General features: G+C 45.1%; 2 protein-coding genes across 5 annotated transcripts; one reads left to right on the top strand and one right to left on the bottom strand.

The window, feature by feature from the left end:
• Positions 1 to 258: 258 nt before the first annotated feature.
• prozb (protein Z, vitamin K-dependent plasma glycoprotein b) lies at positions 259 to 4,460 on the top strand. Of its 2 annotated transcripts, none has more exons than XM_064311377.1 (8): positions 259 to 426; positions 1,327 to 1,490; positions 2,079 to 2,103; positions 2,224 to 2,337; positions 2,747 to 2,878; positions 3,245 to 3,357; positions 3,432 to 3,552; positions 3,648 to 4,460. In XM_064311377.1, the coding sequence occupies exons 1-8, from the start codon at positions 354 to 356 to the stop codon at positions 4,214 to 4,216; spliced, it is 1,311 nt and encodes a 436-aa protein (XP_064167447.1). In that variant the 5' UTR covers positions 259 to 353; the 3' UTR covers positions 4,217 to 4,460. The 2 variants fall into 2 exon arrangements, with proteins under 2 accessions (XP_064167447.1, XP_064167448.1); XM_064311378.1 differs by having other exon boundaries at positions 351 to 491.
• On the bottom strand, positions 4,454 to 15,210 carry pcid2 (PCI domain containing 2). Of its 3 annotated transcripts, none has more exons than XM_064311383.1 (15): positions 15,065 to 15,210; positions 11,170 to 11,232; positions 10,776 to 10,865; positions 10,310 to 10,383; positions 9,815 to 9,880; positions 9,302 to 9,343; positions 9,161 to 9,215; positions 8,679 to 8,779; positions 7,999 to 8,074; positions 7,581 to 7,722; positions 7,165 to 7,265; positions 6,131 to 6,204; positions 5,140 to 5,265; positions 4,893 to 5,016; positions 4,454 to 4,707 (listed from the first exon to the last, which is right to left on the bottom strand). In XM_064311383.1, the coding sequence occupies exons 2-15, from the start codon at positions 11,203 to 11,205 to the stop codon at positions 4,618 to 4,620; spliced, it is 1,197 nt and encodes a 398-aa protein (XP_064167453.1). In that variant the 5' UTR covers positions 11,206 to 11,232; positions 15,065 to 15,210; the 3' UTR covers positions 4,454 to 4,617. The 3 variants fall into 3 exon arrangements, with proteins under 3 accessions (XP_064167453.1, XP_064167452.1, XP_064167451.1); XM_064311382.1 differs by lacking the exon at positions 15,065 to 15,210 and adding an exon at positions 11,446 to 11,564; XM_064311381.1 differs by lacking the exon at positions 15,065 to 15,210 and adding an exon at positions 11,397 to 11,550.
• Between the last annotated feature and the right edge of the window lie 112 nt (positions 15,211 to 15,322).

Raw genomic sequence — 15,322 nt, 5'->3', positions numbered from 1 at the left:
AATGGAAAATTAAGAGATTAATAGAAAGGTGGGAGGGAGAGGTTATTATTATTGGCTCAGGCTATTGGGGGGGGGACAGAGACAGACACACAGTGTTGCCTGGTTCTCGTTTTTTGTGATTTTTGAGAAAGGCAGAGGGGGACAGTCAGTGAGAGAGAGAGAGAGAGAGAGAGAGATAGAGACAGGGAGAGAAAGACCGAGAGAGGGAGAGAGACAGAGAAAGAAGGGGGGGAGAGAGGGGAGAGAGACAGAGAAAGAAAAGAGAGAGGGGGGAGAGAGAGCGAGAGAGAGACGGGGGCAGGGCTGGAGGTTCTCCTCATCGTATGTGAGCTCATGGCAGTGTGTGGATCAAAATGGCGACGTGGACCCGCTTCCTTCAGTTCAGTGTGCTCTGCACGGTCCTTCTCACCAGCGCTGATAAGAGGGGTAAACCTTCCTGTTCCACGATCATTTTCAAAAGCACAGGACCGGACATGGTTCTGCCATCTAAAGTAATTCAAAGCAGAATTTTCTTTATGCTTTACCTACTTTTGAATTTACGGTCTATGCTGCTTGCAACCTGTACACGGATAAAATGGTGATTATTGAATTCTGAGCTCATTTGGGCTAGGCTTTAATTATCTGTTACAGGATAAATTAATGTATACACATTAAATCATACATCTTGCATGCAGAGCAACAGAATGAAAGAGCTTTTGTGTGTTGCATCTTAAGTTCTGAAATAAGGCTTTCCTTCCAGTGTACAACAATGTACTTTTTAACCTATTAATTTTGATACCCAGTGAAATGTTTTGTGCTTTCTATAATGTGTAGAGTGAAAGCAGTTTAGTAGCAGAGTAAGATGCTTTTCTAGTGTTCTGCTTAAAGCGGTCCTCCTGTGTTTACTGAGATTGCAGTTGGATAATATTTTCATATACGAGTGAAGATGGTGGGGTGTCGTAGCTTTGGCTCTGGCTCCAGGAAGTGTTCTTCAATACTGTGCTACCGATATTTATTCTGGCGCTTAACTGAACCCTGCAGCACGGGCACAAGTTACCTGTGTGACTTTCTCAGGTTCCCTATGTGACTGCCTTTCTCAAGTTACCTGCGACTAACTTCCCCAGTTTACCTGTGCGACTTACTCACAGGTTAGCTCTGTGACTGACTTTCTGAAGTTAGCTGCAACTAACTTTCCCAGGTTACCTATGACTGACTCGCAGGTTAGCTGTGTGACTCACTCTCAATTACCTATGTGACTTTCTCAGGTTACCAGTGTGACTGACTATCTCAGGTTATCTTTGCTACTATCTCAGGTTACCTGTGTGACTGATTTCCTCCATTCCATAGTGTTTCGGTCTCAGTTGGAGGCCAACACCGTCCTCCAGAGGCCCCGGAGGTCCAACACTTTCCTCCTGGAGGAGATACTGCAGGGGAACCTGGAGAGGGAGTGTTATGAGGAGAGCTGCAATTTCGAGGAGGCCAGAGAGTACTTTGAAGACATCCCCAAAACAGTCAGTAACAGGTTCAAATCACAATGACTGACAGTAATGCCAATATCCCCTAAACCATCAGCTGCTATGATTGTACCCTTTTCTTGAACAACTCTTTCTGTTCCCTGAAATGACAAGACTAGGTGATTCAGATCCCTCCCACTGTAAAATGAAAGCTTCCCAGGTAATCTTACATCCAGATTGGTTACCTTATCTGAGCACGCTAGAAGGTTGCATATTTTCAAACAGGCCAAGACTGAACCATATAATAACCCAGGTCATATGACTAAACAGGATTGTTTGATTAGTGACAAAAGGGTAATTATTTTACCCTAACCCTAACCCGAAACAATAGAATATAATAAACAGCTAGCTTAAAACTCTGCACTGTACAGTAGCTACACAACTTTAAAAAAAAAAAAAAAAAAATTATAATGATTTTGGTTGTATGTCCTGTGCTAAGGAGTCATGTCAGAGATGTCCGAGGCTCAGTGTCCCAAGAAGTGATGCATAGTTGACCATAGCATAGCATGTCTCAACATTACACAATGTGTTACAGGTGATTTTAAGCTGTAAATATACCCCCATTTACCTTTGTGATCTCCACAGGAAGCCTTTTGGGCAGTATATCGAGGTGAGTTTCACTTCCGTCCCTTGCAGATGTGCAGAAATAAAGCCTTCTCTGCAGATAATCTGTGAGCCCGCTCATCTTTCTTCCTCTTCCTCCTCCCCCTTCTCCTCTCCCCCACTGCAGATGGGGACCAGTGTAACCCCAACCCATGTCTCAACGGTGCTAACTGCACTGATAAAATCGGGGGATACAGCTGCGAATGCAAAGAGTTCTATGACGGAGTGAACTGCGAGAGGGGTAAATAAGGGGGCCGGGGGGTCTGAGGGGGAATAGAGGGGTACATGTGTAAGAGGGGTAACAGGGTAAGAGGGGTAACTGGGGACCATGTAACAGGCAGGAGTTGAGATTCATTTCCTGCCTCACAGTGAAAGGAGAGTAAAAAACACACAAGGGTATAGTGCAATGGAAAAAATGAAGAAAAAAAAACATACGTACACATACCCATAGACATACATACATACAAATATACATAATAAAATTACAGCAAAAATCCCCTCCCTCAGTATGATCATTACAAAATCATAATACAATTTAAACTTACCCCATTAACAAGCATTTCAAATATCAGATATGAATCAGCTAATAAGATGGCGTGCTTGATGCTGCATATGACTGTTCAGCTCTGTGTATCTCTCTGTGTGAACAGATGTGTCCCAGTGCCACTCAGAGGGACCTTGGTCATGTGACCACTTCTGCAGGCCCACCTTCAACTCATACCACTGCACCTGTGCAGGCGGGTACAAACTGCACTCTGACAGAAGGACCTGTCTGCCTGAGGGTACAATAGAGCAGGACATACACACACACACGCACACACATAAGCATAAACATACATACACACACACACACCATGCATGCGCACATGACAACCAAACAACACACCACACCACACCCATGCATGTGCCACGCACACACTCCACACCGAAGACACAATAAACACCATGAATGCAGCACATACACTAAACACACACACACACACACACACACCCCATGCATGTGCACACACACACACTCACACGCACACACACAAACATACACATACACACACCATGAATGCGCACACGCACATATACACACCCCATGCATGTGCACACACACACAAACACGCACAGGGATGTGGTTCTGATCCACACTGTTTTCTCAGCTCAGAATCCCTGTGGCAGGGCACCTGTGCCCGAGCTCAGGGAGCCGAAGTGGACTGATCTGAGGTCCAGCCCAGCCAGCCAGCCGTGTCCGCACGGGCGCTGCCCATGGCAGGTGAGTCCTCCTGCACGCGCTCAGACACGCCCGGTTCTGAGACCGTGCCGCTGATCCCTCCCACCGTCGAGCAGGTCAGCTTGCTGGACGCCGCGGGGAGACGGGAGATCTGCAGCGGTGTGGTCCTGGGGCAGCGGTCCATCCTGACCGCCGCGGTCTGCGCCTCCATGTCCGACAGAATCCTGGTAGCGCTCGGTGAGTCTGCCGCGCCCCAGACGCGCGCGCCTCACACCCCCCCCCCGCAGCTTAACCCAAACTCCACCCTTTCCTCTGGCTCTGCCCCCGCGTAGGAGAGCAGCCCGCGGGCCAGCAGGAGCTGGCGTGGCCCGACGAGCAGCCCCGACCCCCAAGGGGCCCGGGGCAGGTGTCCCCGGTGTCCCAGGTCTTCGTTCACAAGCGGTACCGGCAGGGCGAGCCAGGGGACGACCTGGCCTTCCTGCAGGTGCACCGGCCCATCAGGCTGGGCGCGGGAGTCTTCCAGGCCTGCGTCCCGGAGAAGGACTTCAGCGAGAACGTGCTGATGGAGTCGGGCCAGGGCGGCTGGGTGGCAGACAGGGAGGCGGGGGGCAGGCGGGGCAGCCCAAACCACCTGTCCTACCTGCCCCTGGAGGACTGCCGGACCAGCCTCAACCTCAGCTTCCCGCTCACCAACAAGATGTTCTGCATGGCGGGGTGGGGGGGCGGGGGCTGCGGCCTCCTGCCCGGGACCCCCGTGGTGAGCGTGAGGAAGAACACGGTCTTCCTCACGGGACTGATCACCTCACCCCAAACGCACAACTGCAGCCAGGGGCACGTCTTCACCAAGCTCTCCCGCTACCTGCCCTGGATCCACCAGCAGCTGGAACTCTCAGAGAAGTGAAGGTGTCCAGGGGTCATGTGACCGACACCTTCAGTGATCATGTGACAGATACCTCCAGGGCTCCACAGCTCCGCCTGTATCAGCTCTTCCGCCATAATGCCCCCATAACAGCAGGAGTGCCCCAGTGACTGCTGGGAACTTTAACAGGACTGCAACTATTTGTACACGCCCACTGGAATCCCTGACCCCCACAGTCTTTTCACACGGAGGTGTCAAATAAATGCTCATGTTCCAAAATTACAAATCAGTCTTGTCTTTATTTCAAACTCACAGTACAAAACAGAGCACATAAGAGATAAACAATAACATTACACATGAAAGACAAACGTGCTGAGACCAGGGTGATGAACCTGTGGAGATGCAGAGGTATGACAAACAGAAGGGATTCTGGGTACTGTAGTTTAAGACAAAGAGGACAGAGAGGGAAAGGGATTCTGTTTGCTAACCACCAATTTCTGATGCTGGTGAGAGATGTAGCCTTTGATGTGACCCTGAGAGGAAGAGACAGAGAGACAGGAAAAAAAGACAGAGAGAAAGGACTTCAGACACATGTTCACACTTGAAAAACACACACCAACAAGAAATTGGGAACAAATCCATCCCCAAGTTGGGTTTCACTGTAATAGATTTCACATCTTTCAAGGGGGTCCCTGTGGGAGATGGGAAGGGGTCTTACCATGTAGATGAGGTTGGCCAGGATGCACTGGACCTCATCGATGTCCACCTCCTCCACCTGCATCATCTTCAGAGAAACCAGAAAGGCATCCAGGGGCAGCTGGTGGGTCTTCAGGAGCTGGTACCTGCACAGGCCAGTCAAACAAAAAGACTCAAGCATGGGATTCGAACCCAGGACCTTCCTGCTGTGAGGTCACAGTGCTGCCCCACCCCAAGGCTTCCCCCCACACTCAAACAGCGTCACTCACACTTTCTTAAAGAGGTTCCTGTAGGTGATAATCTTCAGCTTCTCCAGGATGAGGAAGATACCGCAGCGGATGAAGAAGGTCTCGTGTTTGGCCAACGCCTCATTCAGGAGGAGCAGATTACCCTCGCTGTGAGGAAGAAAGTCCCACACGAGGAGGACAGACAGGGAGGGAGTTAGGGAGGGAAAGAGGAAGGGAGGGGTGAAAGAAAAAATCAGCAACAGCCTGACAGGGCTGGCAAACGTAAAGCTTGCGCTTTTATTTTGAAAGGAAATTATTACAGCCTAACAACCTGTGTTTAGGAAGCTTAGGGGGTCTAAGGGCCATGAGCAACAATTCCTGCAGTACTTCCTGAATGGCCATATTTAAATCCAGCCATACACTATCATGCAATACACACACAAAAAAACACGTCTTTTCAAACAAACATCTGACGGCTGTTATTGGATGCCTTTTTAAACATCATTTATGCAAAACGCTATTACATTGTTATTCGATGCCAGAAATGTATAAACAGCACTGGCAGCACAAAGGAGCATAGTGGTAGTTAAAGATTACATAACTGTTGTACAAAGTCTGTTTAACTGTTGTGGTCACCTTCACATTATTTACCAGTGAACTCTGAACAGAGTATGCTGGGAAATGATTATGTAATCATCCCCTCCCCCCCCCCCCAACAGACCAGAGATGTTTAATATGGGGTATGAGAAAATCAGCGATTATACTCTACCTTGTTTGAAGACAAATACAATCAAATACAGACAGGACCTGTCTCATTAATGATCATTTGTTTTATTACATGTTTTAACTTTTAATGAGTAATTTGCTTAATCAGTAATACCTTTTAATAAAGAGGTGAATAGCGCATACAATAGTAGGACATGCACTGTCACCATTCTACAAAGCTAAGCTAAACTAAGCTAAGCAGGCTATACTACTGTGGAGAGGAGGAGAATTGAAATGGGGGTGGGGGGGTGATCAGGTGATCAGTTACCTCACAGCCTTTGTGACATCAGAGAACTGTAAGAGGTCATACTTCCTGAGGAGCTGATTTGTGGGCATGTGACCCTAAGAACAGAGCAGTCTCAGTGAGTCAGCCTGGCAGTGACACAACACATGACACAGTAACAGCCAATGCGAAAACACTGCATTTACAGACAGAATAACTATGAACGTACACATCTGTACCGTGCCTGTTCTCCCTCTTGTGGAATTCATTGAGCAATCGAAACATAAGGACGCACTCATAAAATACAAGTAAATGTGCAATGTTTCTGGTCTTTAAAAAATAGTTAAATAGCAGACAGCAGATAATACAGAGAGCAATAAATAAAATGTTGTCTTCGTTTTTCACACCATTTTCATTGGTTTTTCTCCCACTTCTAGATCATTTAAGGTCATATCTGAAACAATACCGTAAACAGCAGCTATGGCTTATACTACAAACATGGCACACAACTCAAATTTAACATGAAGCTTTAAATAATTTGGTACAGTTCAAAAATGAAAACAAGCACACTATGCTAAGCAGAGTTTATAAATGTACACATGCTGCAAACAACTGATGTTTAAAAAAAAAAAATGAATACGAGCAAAACTAATTCCTTGACTTCAGTTTGTCTCACCTCTGATCTATAACTGAGGGCAACGAGAAGGTATTAAACTGTGCTGCACCTCAGTTTCCCACACAGCCCTCTACTGACCTCAAACCGCAAGTTCCTGTTCCAACTGCGGTTTGAAAAGCAAGTAAAGGTTACTGTTTAAAAGAAAAGGAAACGTTACCATCTGCTTCTAACTACTGCCACCTACGTTTGCCATCAAGCTCATGACAACAGCACACATCTCTCACGCTCCTGTGCTCTCATTTGCCCAAATTCGTTTCTGAAATAAAGGATAACTCCACACAAAGTGTTGGGGAGAACACTGATCTGCAGGTACAGAGGATGTCACGCCATCAAGCAGTTAAGTGTATGGACATGTATGACAATGACGGTAGCAGCGTCTGGGTTGTGCTCTGCCGAAACTCACCAGCAGCATTTTGACGGGCAGAAGGTAGATCAGGACCAGCCGTTTGTTCCTCTGACAGGAGCGGTGACAGTGATGAAAGGCGAAGGATAAACATTCTTCCGCTGGGCGGGACGGGAGTAGAGAGGTGGACAAGTGACATCACTGATGACATCACTGAGGTGCCCTGGCTTCACATTGGTTATGCATGATGTACGGCACAGTGGGCTAGGCATGAACTGTGAACTCTTCAGCAGATAGCGACAGTGTGTAGACAAGTTGGAGCTATATGAGACAGTTAGTGCCCATGTAAGGCAGGAAAAGACTGTGCGTAGGGTACGCTGGATCTATACGAGAAAGTTAGAGGCTACGTAGGGCACGTAGAGACTGTGTAGGGCAGGCAGAGACTGCATGTAGGGTAAGTAGAGACTGGGTCTCACCCTGTTTGAAGTCGCTGTCGAACATGGCCTTGCGGCCCACGTAGTACTTGTATGTGACCCTCTGGGCCATGCTGTACTCATCCTTCAGGTTTGAGCTGGCGATGGCACGGATCAGCGGTTTGCAAAGGTGAAGCTTGTTAATCTGGGACAAAGCAGCAGAGTTCTCAGTTACCTCAAGCGTAAATGTAGGGTTTCAATTGTTTATTTCTTCCAGCAGGTAAAATCTCGTAAAACAGGGAACCTTCTGAAACAGCATTCCAGGGGGAAATTAAGACTAATTTTAAAACCCTTTTGTGTCAACAAGGGCAAACAACTGTAAATGCAAATGGTAGAGGACACCAGCATTAACAAAGAATTGAATAGAAGAACTTTATCGACAATGCGCATACATAAACACAAACACACAGAGCTCTCGCACCTTGAAGTAGATCTTGAAGAGCTGGTTGATGAGGAACAGCATCCCCCACTTCTTGGAGTCATCGATGCCGGCTCGACTGCAACACCACAGACAGGGAGGCTGGCTTCAGCCCAGAAAGCATGTATGTCTCTGTTGTATGTATGTCTGCGCTGATGAGAATGTTCACTATATGACCAGATGTATCTGGACACCCCTTGGTCTAGGACTGTTTTCCATGGTTTGGGCCAGGCCCCTTAGTTCCAGTGAAGGCAAATCTTAATGCAATAACGTTCTAGACGATTCTGTGCTTACAGCTTTGAAGCAACAGTTTGTCACTGCACCCGGGTTCACAGTGAGGTCCATACAGAAATGGTTTTGTCAAGAACGGTGTGGAAGAACTTGACTGCCCTGCACCGAGCCCTGACCTCAACCCCATCCAGCACCTTTGCGATCAATGTATGTGAGATTTATGGTTCCATCAAGTGTGAGATTTAGGGTTCCACTGATGTGTGTGCGCCAGAGATTTGGGGTTCCACCGATATGTGTGTGAGAGATTTGGGGTTCCACTGATGTGTGTGTGTGAGAGATTTGGGGTTCCACTGATGTGTGTGTGAGAGATTTAGGGTTCCACCAATGAGTGTGCAGGTCAGGGTTCCACTGATGTGTGTGTGATATGATGTGCTGGGCTGAGGGCAGCTCACTTGTCACTGGCACATACGCGGAAGCAGCTCATGAGCTGCTCAGCGGCTTTCTCCAGCATGTCTCCCTGCTTCCCCTTCCCCTTCTGCAGCTGCTGCTCCGCCTGCAGCATACAGAACACAGCGGGGATCAGAAACACAGTGCTCACACCATACAGAGCACAGCAGGCATCAGAAACACAGCATTCACAGAACACAGCGAAGATCAGAAAGACAGCGCTCATACCACACAGCACTCACACCACACAGAACACAGCGGGAATCAGAAACACAGCATTCACAGAACACAGCGAAGTTCAGAAACACAGCACCTATACCACACAGCACTCACACCACACAGAACACAGCGGGGATCAGAAACACAGTGCTTACACTGCACTGTTCTTACAAATGCATGCATGCACGCACATGCACAGACACTAGCATACACGCAAACGTGGACACACGCACACCTGTCACTGTCACTACCCTTTAAAAACACTTACATTGTTGGCAAATATTCGTAGGTCAAGTGCAACAGCAAACATCACTGGCAAAGCCCTGGAAAGAGCAGAAACATTCTCATTCCAACCCTGAACACTCCGGCAAAGGCAAACTGAACAGCCTCAGATGTTCTGCTTTCTCACCAGTTCTCTTCTTTGTGTGCTTGGAATGCCTTTAGGAATGATGTACCAAATTAAGGAAAAAACAGAATCAGCAGAGAGGTAGTGGGCAGCCTGTGACCAGAAGATACTCAAAATAAAAACATGAAAAATTATACAGTGCACCAAAGAGGAGACTTTAAACATTTAATTTAAGTGTAACAATCTTCAAATCATTATATGATTTTAAGACCTATTTATTAATAGCCCATATGATGCTCCAGCAGGAGTGTTCACAGTCAACATCTGTTGAGGAGAATTTGTTCCACCTGCAATACTATGTTAACCACCACTGGAGCAAAGGCCAGAAGAAGGATGAGGCTCAAGCACACTGCTCTTCTTTTCTCAGAAAAGCACTGGTACTGTTTCTGAACAGTTCAATATAATTCGGCAGGTTTGATTGCCTCCAGTGGCAAGATATAATTAGAGCAGGTAAAAGCAGGGCCATATCCCAGGGATATCCCAGTGATAAAGCAGCTGGCAGGTAGTGAAGGATATTGAACCACCACTGTCTGGCATCTGTAGGCCTCCACAAAGTCATGGTTAGACACAGCATATGTGCATCTGTAGGAGAAAGAAGCAAATGATTTGGCGGGTTAGAGCCCAGAGAGGTTGCATACACACGCATCCATAAACACACACTTAAACACATATCTGCACATGGCAGTTGTAAGGCTAAGGTTATAACCCTAAGGTACATGGTCAGACACCAAGGAGGAGCACCCCTACAAGCCAGCTGCTGGTATAAACACTATGAGGTCATTTAACTGCTATAAGCAAGTGAGTGAGTTCATTCATTCATTCATTCAGCTGTGAAATTTTGTGGTGTGATTTATGTTAGAGCATTTTGGGGCCACAACAACATTCTTGTTCTGGGCCACCAAAACCCTAGGACCAGCTCTGCTGCTGCAGCGCTGTTAACTAAGGTATTTTATCTCCACTGCTTTTAATAAATCATCCAGTTAAAGATTCAGCCTCAGTCTGCAGACATACCTCAGGTGTGCTGCAACCATTTCATCATAGGGTGGTTCCAACACCTGCTGACACTTCTCCTCCGGGCTGGAAAGCTGTGTGCGCACAATGATTACATCAGTTGCACTCATGTTATATCACTCACACTCAGGGATATATGGGGTTGGTTGCCATTCCAGCTTTCTTGCTATGACCACAGCAGCCCCTGAGTGTACAATGTGAAACGGATCACATTCTAGTTTTGATTTCATGCCGTGGAAAGAATAGGGTTTTTAAAAAGGCTAAAATGCAATGACCTTTCAATTTAAATTCACAAGATAGCTCTTTCATACCTCAGAGATTTTAGCTACTGTACATCACATTGTTTAAAAGCTGCGAAGGCAACCACGTTCAAACATATGCCTGACTGCAACAAGGCTTCTTTAAACCGTGTTCACGGGTAAATACATATCCAATTGTTTAACTATTGACGCAAATAATACCATACCTGTAGACGAGGGTTGGCAACATGTGGATGTCTGAACGACATTAGCTCTGCGCAGAATGAGCCATCCCTGGTTTCGATGGCTTCGAGTACCTGATGCATCAATTGGAAATGTGAGGATAGGCGAGTCAGTTCCCCCCCGAAACAGCCGAAACAGAAGTGCAAACTGGATATGCTCAAGTAAAATATTTAGCTTCTGATAGTTAGCGTTCATGCTATGAATTATATTGGCGTTACATGGAATTAATGCATATGCTTTTTAAAATAGAGAAAGTAGACTGGTCGCACCCCTGTACAAATGAGATCTGTTATGCCTAACCGATAGACAAGCAGTTAGATGGATGAGCTATGTTAGGCTTTTGTCGACTAATCTAACGCAAGCAGTTTGTGCATTTACCTGTTGAAGGTACTGGTTAATTGTTATGTGTGCCATGGTGGTCCTTCAACGAATCTGTTAAAACTGGAAACAAATAAGAAAACGTAATGTTACTTAATATTAGGAAATAGCTAGCTAGCCACTACCATGGAATCAGTTACTTAGGGTAACCAACTTCCATGAGGTCCAAACACACAGACAAATCTACAGTCCATTTATAATCACAGTATCACACTCAAATAACTTACCGACTGCGTGGTGTCAAAGCCTATTTTTTTATATTGTAGTTAACTTTACCTGTTTATACAGCAGCAGTTTAAAACAGCTTGCAGGCTAACATGCTAACCGGCTACAGGATGTTGTCAGTGTATTAAAAAGGTCACCAAGAGGTTGTACATCCTGTGAAGGCTACCAACATATTTCATGCGTAGATATCATAGACTGTGGTAGACATACAGTTATGTGGTAGACGTGCATATTTAACGATCTTGGTACCGTACTATGTTCCGTGGTTTTTAAGCCGAGAACTTCTGGAGCTGCAGTCACCACCAAATAAGACCGAGAAAATATGTTTAAAAATATGTACTTGTCACCCTGATGCAAGCGATTATGAAAAAATGTCAAAGTTGGCACAAAAACAAAGATCTCGTGCATTGGTAGAAACTCTTCTTAAGTCGGAAAATATAGTTAGGTAGTAAAATACAATTACTTTGTATGTCTTAAACAAGACACTTGTTTATGAATATTGTTGTACAAAATCATTCGTCAAAATTTCTCTACGTTCTTAGCCACTCCACGCATAAAAAAGCAGGTGAGCGCCGCTAGGTGGTAATGTGAGAATGAGCAAAGGGCGACGCGACGCAGTCGGGGAAAACAGAATAATCTGCAATAGCGAGAAAGCGAAAATGTGGAGTAAACAGATTATTTTGTTTATAATAACCATGGAGATTGTATTGATATTAGATATGTTTGCAAGAATCAATTTCAGGCTGTGCTAGTCCCCGCAACAATGACTAGTCCCTCAGTGAGAGTTGCCACCCTGTAAAGACTCCTGACCATAAAGTATTTGTAGGCCTACATTTATATTTAGCTATATTAAAAAGGGGCATCGATATTTTAGGCTGATAGTGTGCATGTTTATTCTTAACACAAGCTTTATATTTATTAATAACATATTTTGCATAGTAAAAAGGAACTGTCCAAGCAAATGAAATAGGGCACCTGAGCAAAAAAAAAAAAAGGTTAGTGAAGAAAACCTGGATTGCTTTCAGGCCAACACGTGTGATACTAGCATTGGGCACTAAACAGAGGTCTGCTAAAGCAGTTGGTTCCCAGACTTACTCCTGGCCCGTCTGTGAACGGTAGTTTTAATTCCAACCACAATTGCAATCCCAGAATTTTAACAAGCTGTCAATTTTTTCTTAATTTGGTGAATTTCATGTTTAGAAGGCATTATTTACCCTCTTAATCTACATTATGCCCAACATGGCTTTGCATTCCATGGAGAATAAAATTTCTGTGTTAATATTGTGCTTATTTTGTTATTCTGCAAACAATTACATAAAAAGAGGTAACTATTTTTTTTTGATCAAATGAAAAACTTAATCAATAGGGTGTGGTTGGAAGGACCAGCATATACAGGGGGCCCCCAGGATCAAGTTGCGGAAGCTAAAGATTTTTTAAAGTTGTGTATAGAAATTCTTCTCTGATCCCCTTACTGAGTGCTGGTACTACATGTGTTCTTATGGTGGGTGCCTCCAATTCATTTTTTTTGTCTTAAAAAATCTACAATTCCCTGGTACACCTGTGTGTTATGTTGTTGACAGAGGTTGCTTGTTGATGTACACCTGCAAACCTTGTTGAAAATAAAATAAATAAAAAATTGGTCACAAAAAAAACTACCCATATTTCTGACAGATCAAAATCTATAAACTGTCCCTTTAGTGTACACAATGCCCAAAAGTTTAGTAGTACAGTAAAGAGTAGAGAAGATTCACTCCCCGAGTCTACAGGTGAGCCTGTGGTCAGGCCCCCTTTGCTGTCTGATTAGATTTCCACAGGAGATTTGGTGTATAATTTTCTAGGAAAACAGTTAGAAAGGGGGGAATCATGTACGCTGCAGGTCAGGGGTGGGATCTGTGCGGAGGGCCCTAATGTCCTGAGTCACTGTGTCGCATCCCTGTGGAATGTAGAGGCCGATGCTGGAACTCTGTGACTGAGGGCCACGTTTCTACTGAGCCTCTGTGCCCCCGTGCCCCGGCACTTCTACAGTGTCTGTTAGCCATGCCTCTGGCCTTCCAGAAATTCACGAAACATTGTTTAAAACATTCAGTACCTCTGCTCATGGGAGAGGGGTTGTTAAGATCAGGGGTGTGGTTTTAAAAAAATAAATAATAAATACTTAGTCATGTTCTATTTCCGTATTCTATTAACTATTGATTCATTCTAATTAAGGAGTTAAGAAGAGGAAGAAATTTCAGCAAAGGTAAGCAAGGTAAATGGCACTGTCTGCAAGCAGACTCACATTCACGTGGCTTTTGCTTTCAGGCCTATATGCAGCCAGAAACTTTACTGTATTCCGTCATGTACATAGTGCTGTAGTAGCATTGCATGTTTTACCCACTTGCAAAGGAATCCCAGCTTTGAGTTGTGTTGTGCCAAATGAAAAGGTAGCCCAGAGGTGGAAAAGTTACAGTCCTCCCCAGTATTTTGTTCCATTTGCTAATTAGCACAATTATTCAGCCAGGGGGTAGAGCTAATTAGTGAAATCAGCTGGCTGAGTTCATGGGTGGAATAAACACATGGCAGGACTTTTACTTTCTGACCTCTGGATTTTCCACCTCTGTAAGGGTCGTAAATGTCTGTTTTGTGGCTTGGTGAGTGGTGGCTAAGAAAACATGTTGAAAATGCCATTCCAGAATGAATTCTGTAGCATTGTCATTTTGAATGCTTCACACTTTCCTGAGCATGCAGTTACTTATCACTAGATTTTTAAAATGAGGGTGTGAGGGGGTGGGGCCAAGGGACAGTAATTACGGCTCTAACTCTAGGGTGGAGGAATCATGAGTGAGCAAGTGGTAAACTCAAAACTCAGAGTAAATCTTTACATTTGCTAATGTGTTCAAATATGAGAGAAATGGTATATTTATGAGTGAGAATATATGTATGTATACACACACATACACACAAACACACTCTAACATACATGATGGCAACCCTACAGCGGACTGCTTGGAATTTCTCCAGTTCACTCCTGCATAGGACACTGGGGTACCCCAGAGTAGCTCACTCTGGCTTAAGCAGAGAAGCCTGCACATAAGTGAGAAGTTAAGTATCACAGAGTAGTCAGGAATGCAAAGTGCCTCTTTTGAGGTTTAGCATCAACTCGTGAATTGCCAGAATCAGATGACTCTATTCAATGCGCCTTCCTCCTGACCTCCGTCGGCGCGTGGGGCCTCACATGCCTTCGGACACTCAGCATAATCTAGCTGTATTAAAATATGCTTCTGAGATGAAGTACAATGCTGGACGCGTTTGTACAGTACACATTTGTTCATTTTTAAACGAAATGGCTTATAATTACTATTTGGTTAACGTCTGAAAGACAACTTTAAATGTTTACCTAGTTTATATTATTAGTGAGGATAAACGGACGGCAAATTCAAGTAACCCGAAATGAACAATCCATTCCTGATGTCCAATAATTCCACACGGCACATTTAATATGTGACATAAAATAGCCGTTGATAGCATGTATGAGTGTTTTGACGAACACGAGATAAATATTGGGCAGCAGTAAATTAACACATGCCCTTTTCCAGTAAAGTATTTGTTTTTTTAGAGAACATTTGGACGACCTCTGAGTCTAAAGTACAAAAAACTCTCGCGATGGTGGCGGTTTGTTGTTCATACTCACGTGACGGTGCGGGGAGGGTAAAAAAGCTCAGGCTTACAGAACCGAGAATGTTCCTTCTTGCAGTCCGAGGCACAGTCGTGACACATCTCTAATCGGCGCCTGTGACCAGCTCCTTAGAGGAGAAACAGCTGTGGCAAGAGTGGAGGGACAAACCGGGGATATCAAAAAGGACAAACGGAAAGAGGAGCTGGTCTCTGTGTTTGACGTTGAAGTGGGTGCAGCTTGAGGCTTGTCTGCCCCAGAACCGGGCACTTTGCG

The sequence above is a fragment of the Anguilla rostrata genome, chromosome 15 (assembly GCF_018555375.3).
Source record: "Anguilla rostrata isolate EN2019 chromosome 15, ASM1855537v3, whole genome shotgun sequence".
Classification (NCBI taxonomy): domain Eukaryota; kingdom Metazoa; phylum Chordata; class Actinopteri; order Anguilliformes; family Anguillidae; genus Anguilla; species Anguilla rostrata.
Note: the sequence above shows the minus strand (reverse complement) of the source record. Positions and strands in the feature narration are given on the sequence as shown.

What these genes read in the sequence shown, in the direction of transcription:
- pcid2 (XM_064311383.1), bottom strand. Translation starts at nt 11,205, where the DNA reads ATGGCACACATAACAATTAACCAGTACCTTCAACAG. An exon ending in TACGAATATTTGCCAACAAT is followed by an intron (nt 8,780 to 9,160) that starts GTAAGTGTTTTT and finishes TGTATGCTGCAG; the next exon opens with GCGGAGCAGCAGCTGCAGAA. An exon ending in AGGAACCTCTTTAAGAAAGT is followed by an intron (nt 5,017 to 5,139) that starts GTGAGTGACGCT and finishes TGGCCTGTGCAG; the next exon opens with GTACCAGCTCCTGAAGACCC.
- prozb (XM_064311377.1), top strand. Translation starts at nt 354, where the DNA reads ATGGCGACGTGGACCCGCTTCCTTCAGTTCAGTGTGCTCTGCACGGTC. An exon ending in CTTTTGGGCAGTATATCGAG is followed by an intron (nt 2,104 to 2,223) that starts GTGAGTTTCACT and finishes CCCCCACTGCAG; the next exon opens with ATGGGGACCAGTGTAACCCC. An exon ending in CAGAATCCTGGTAGCGCTCG is followed by an intron (nt 3,553 to 3,647) that starts GTGAGTCTGCCG and finishes GCCCCCGCGTAG; the next exon opens with GAGAGCAGCCCGCGGGCCAG.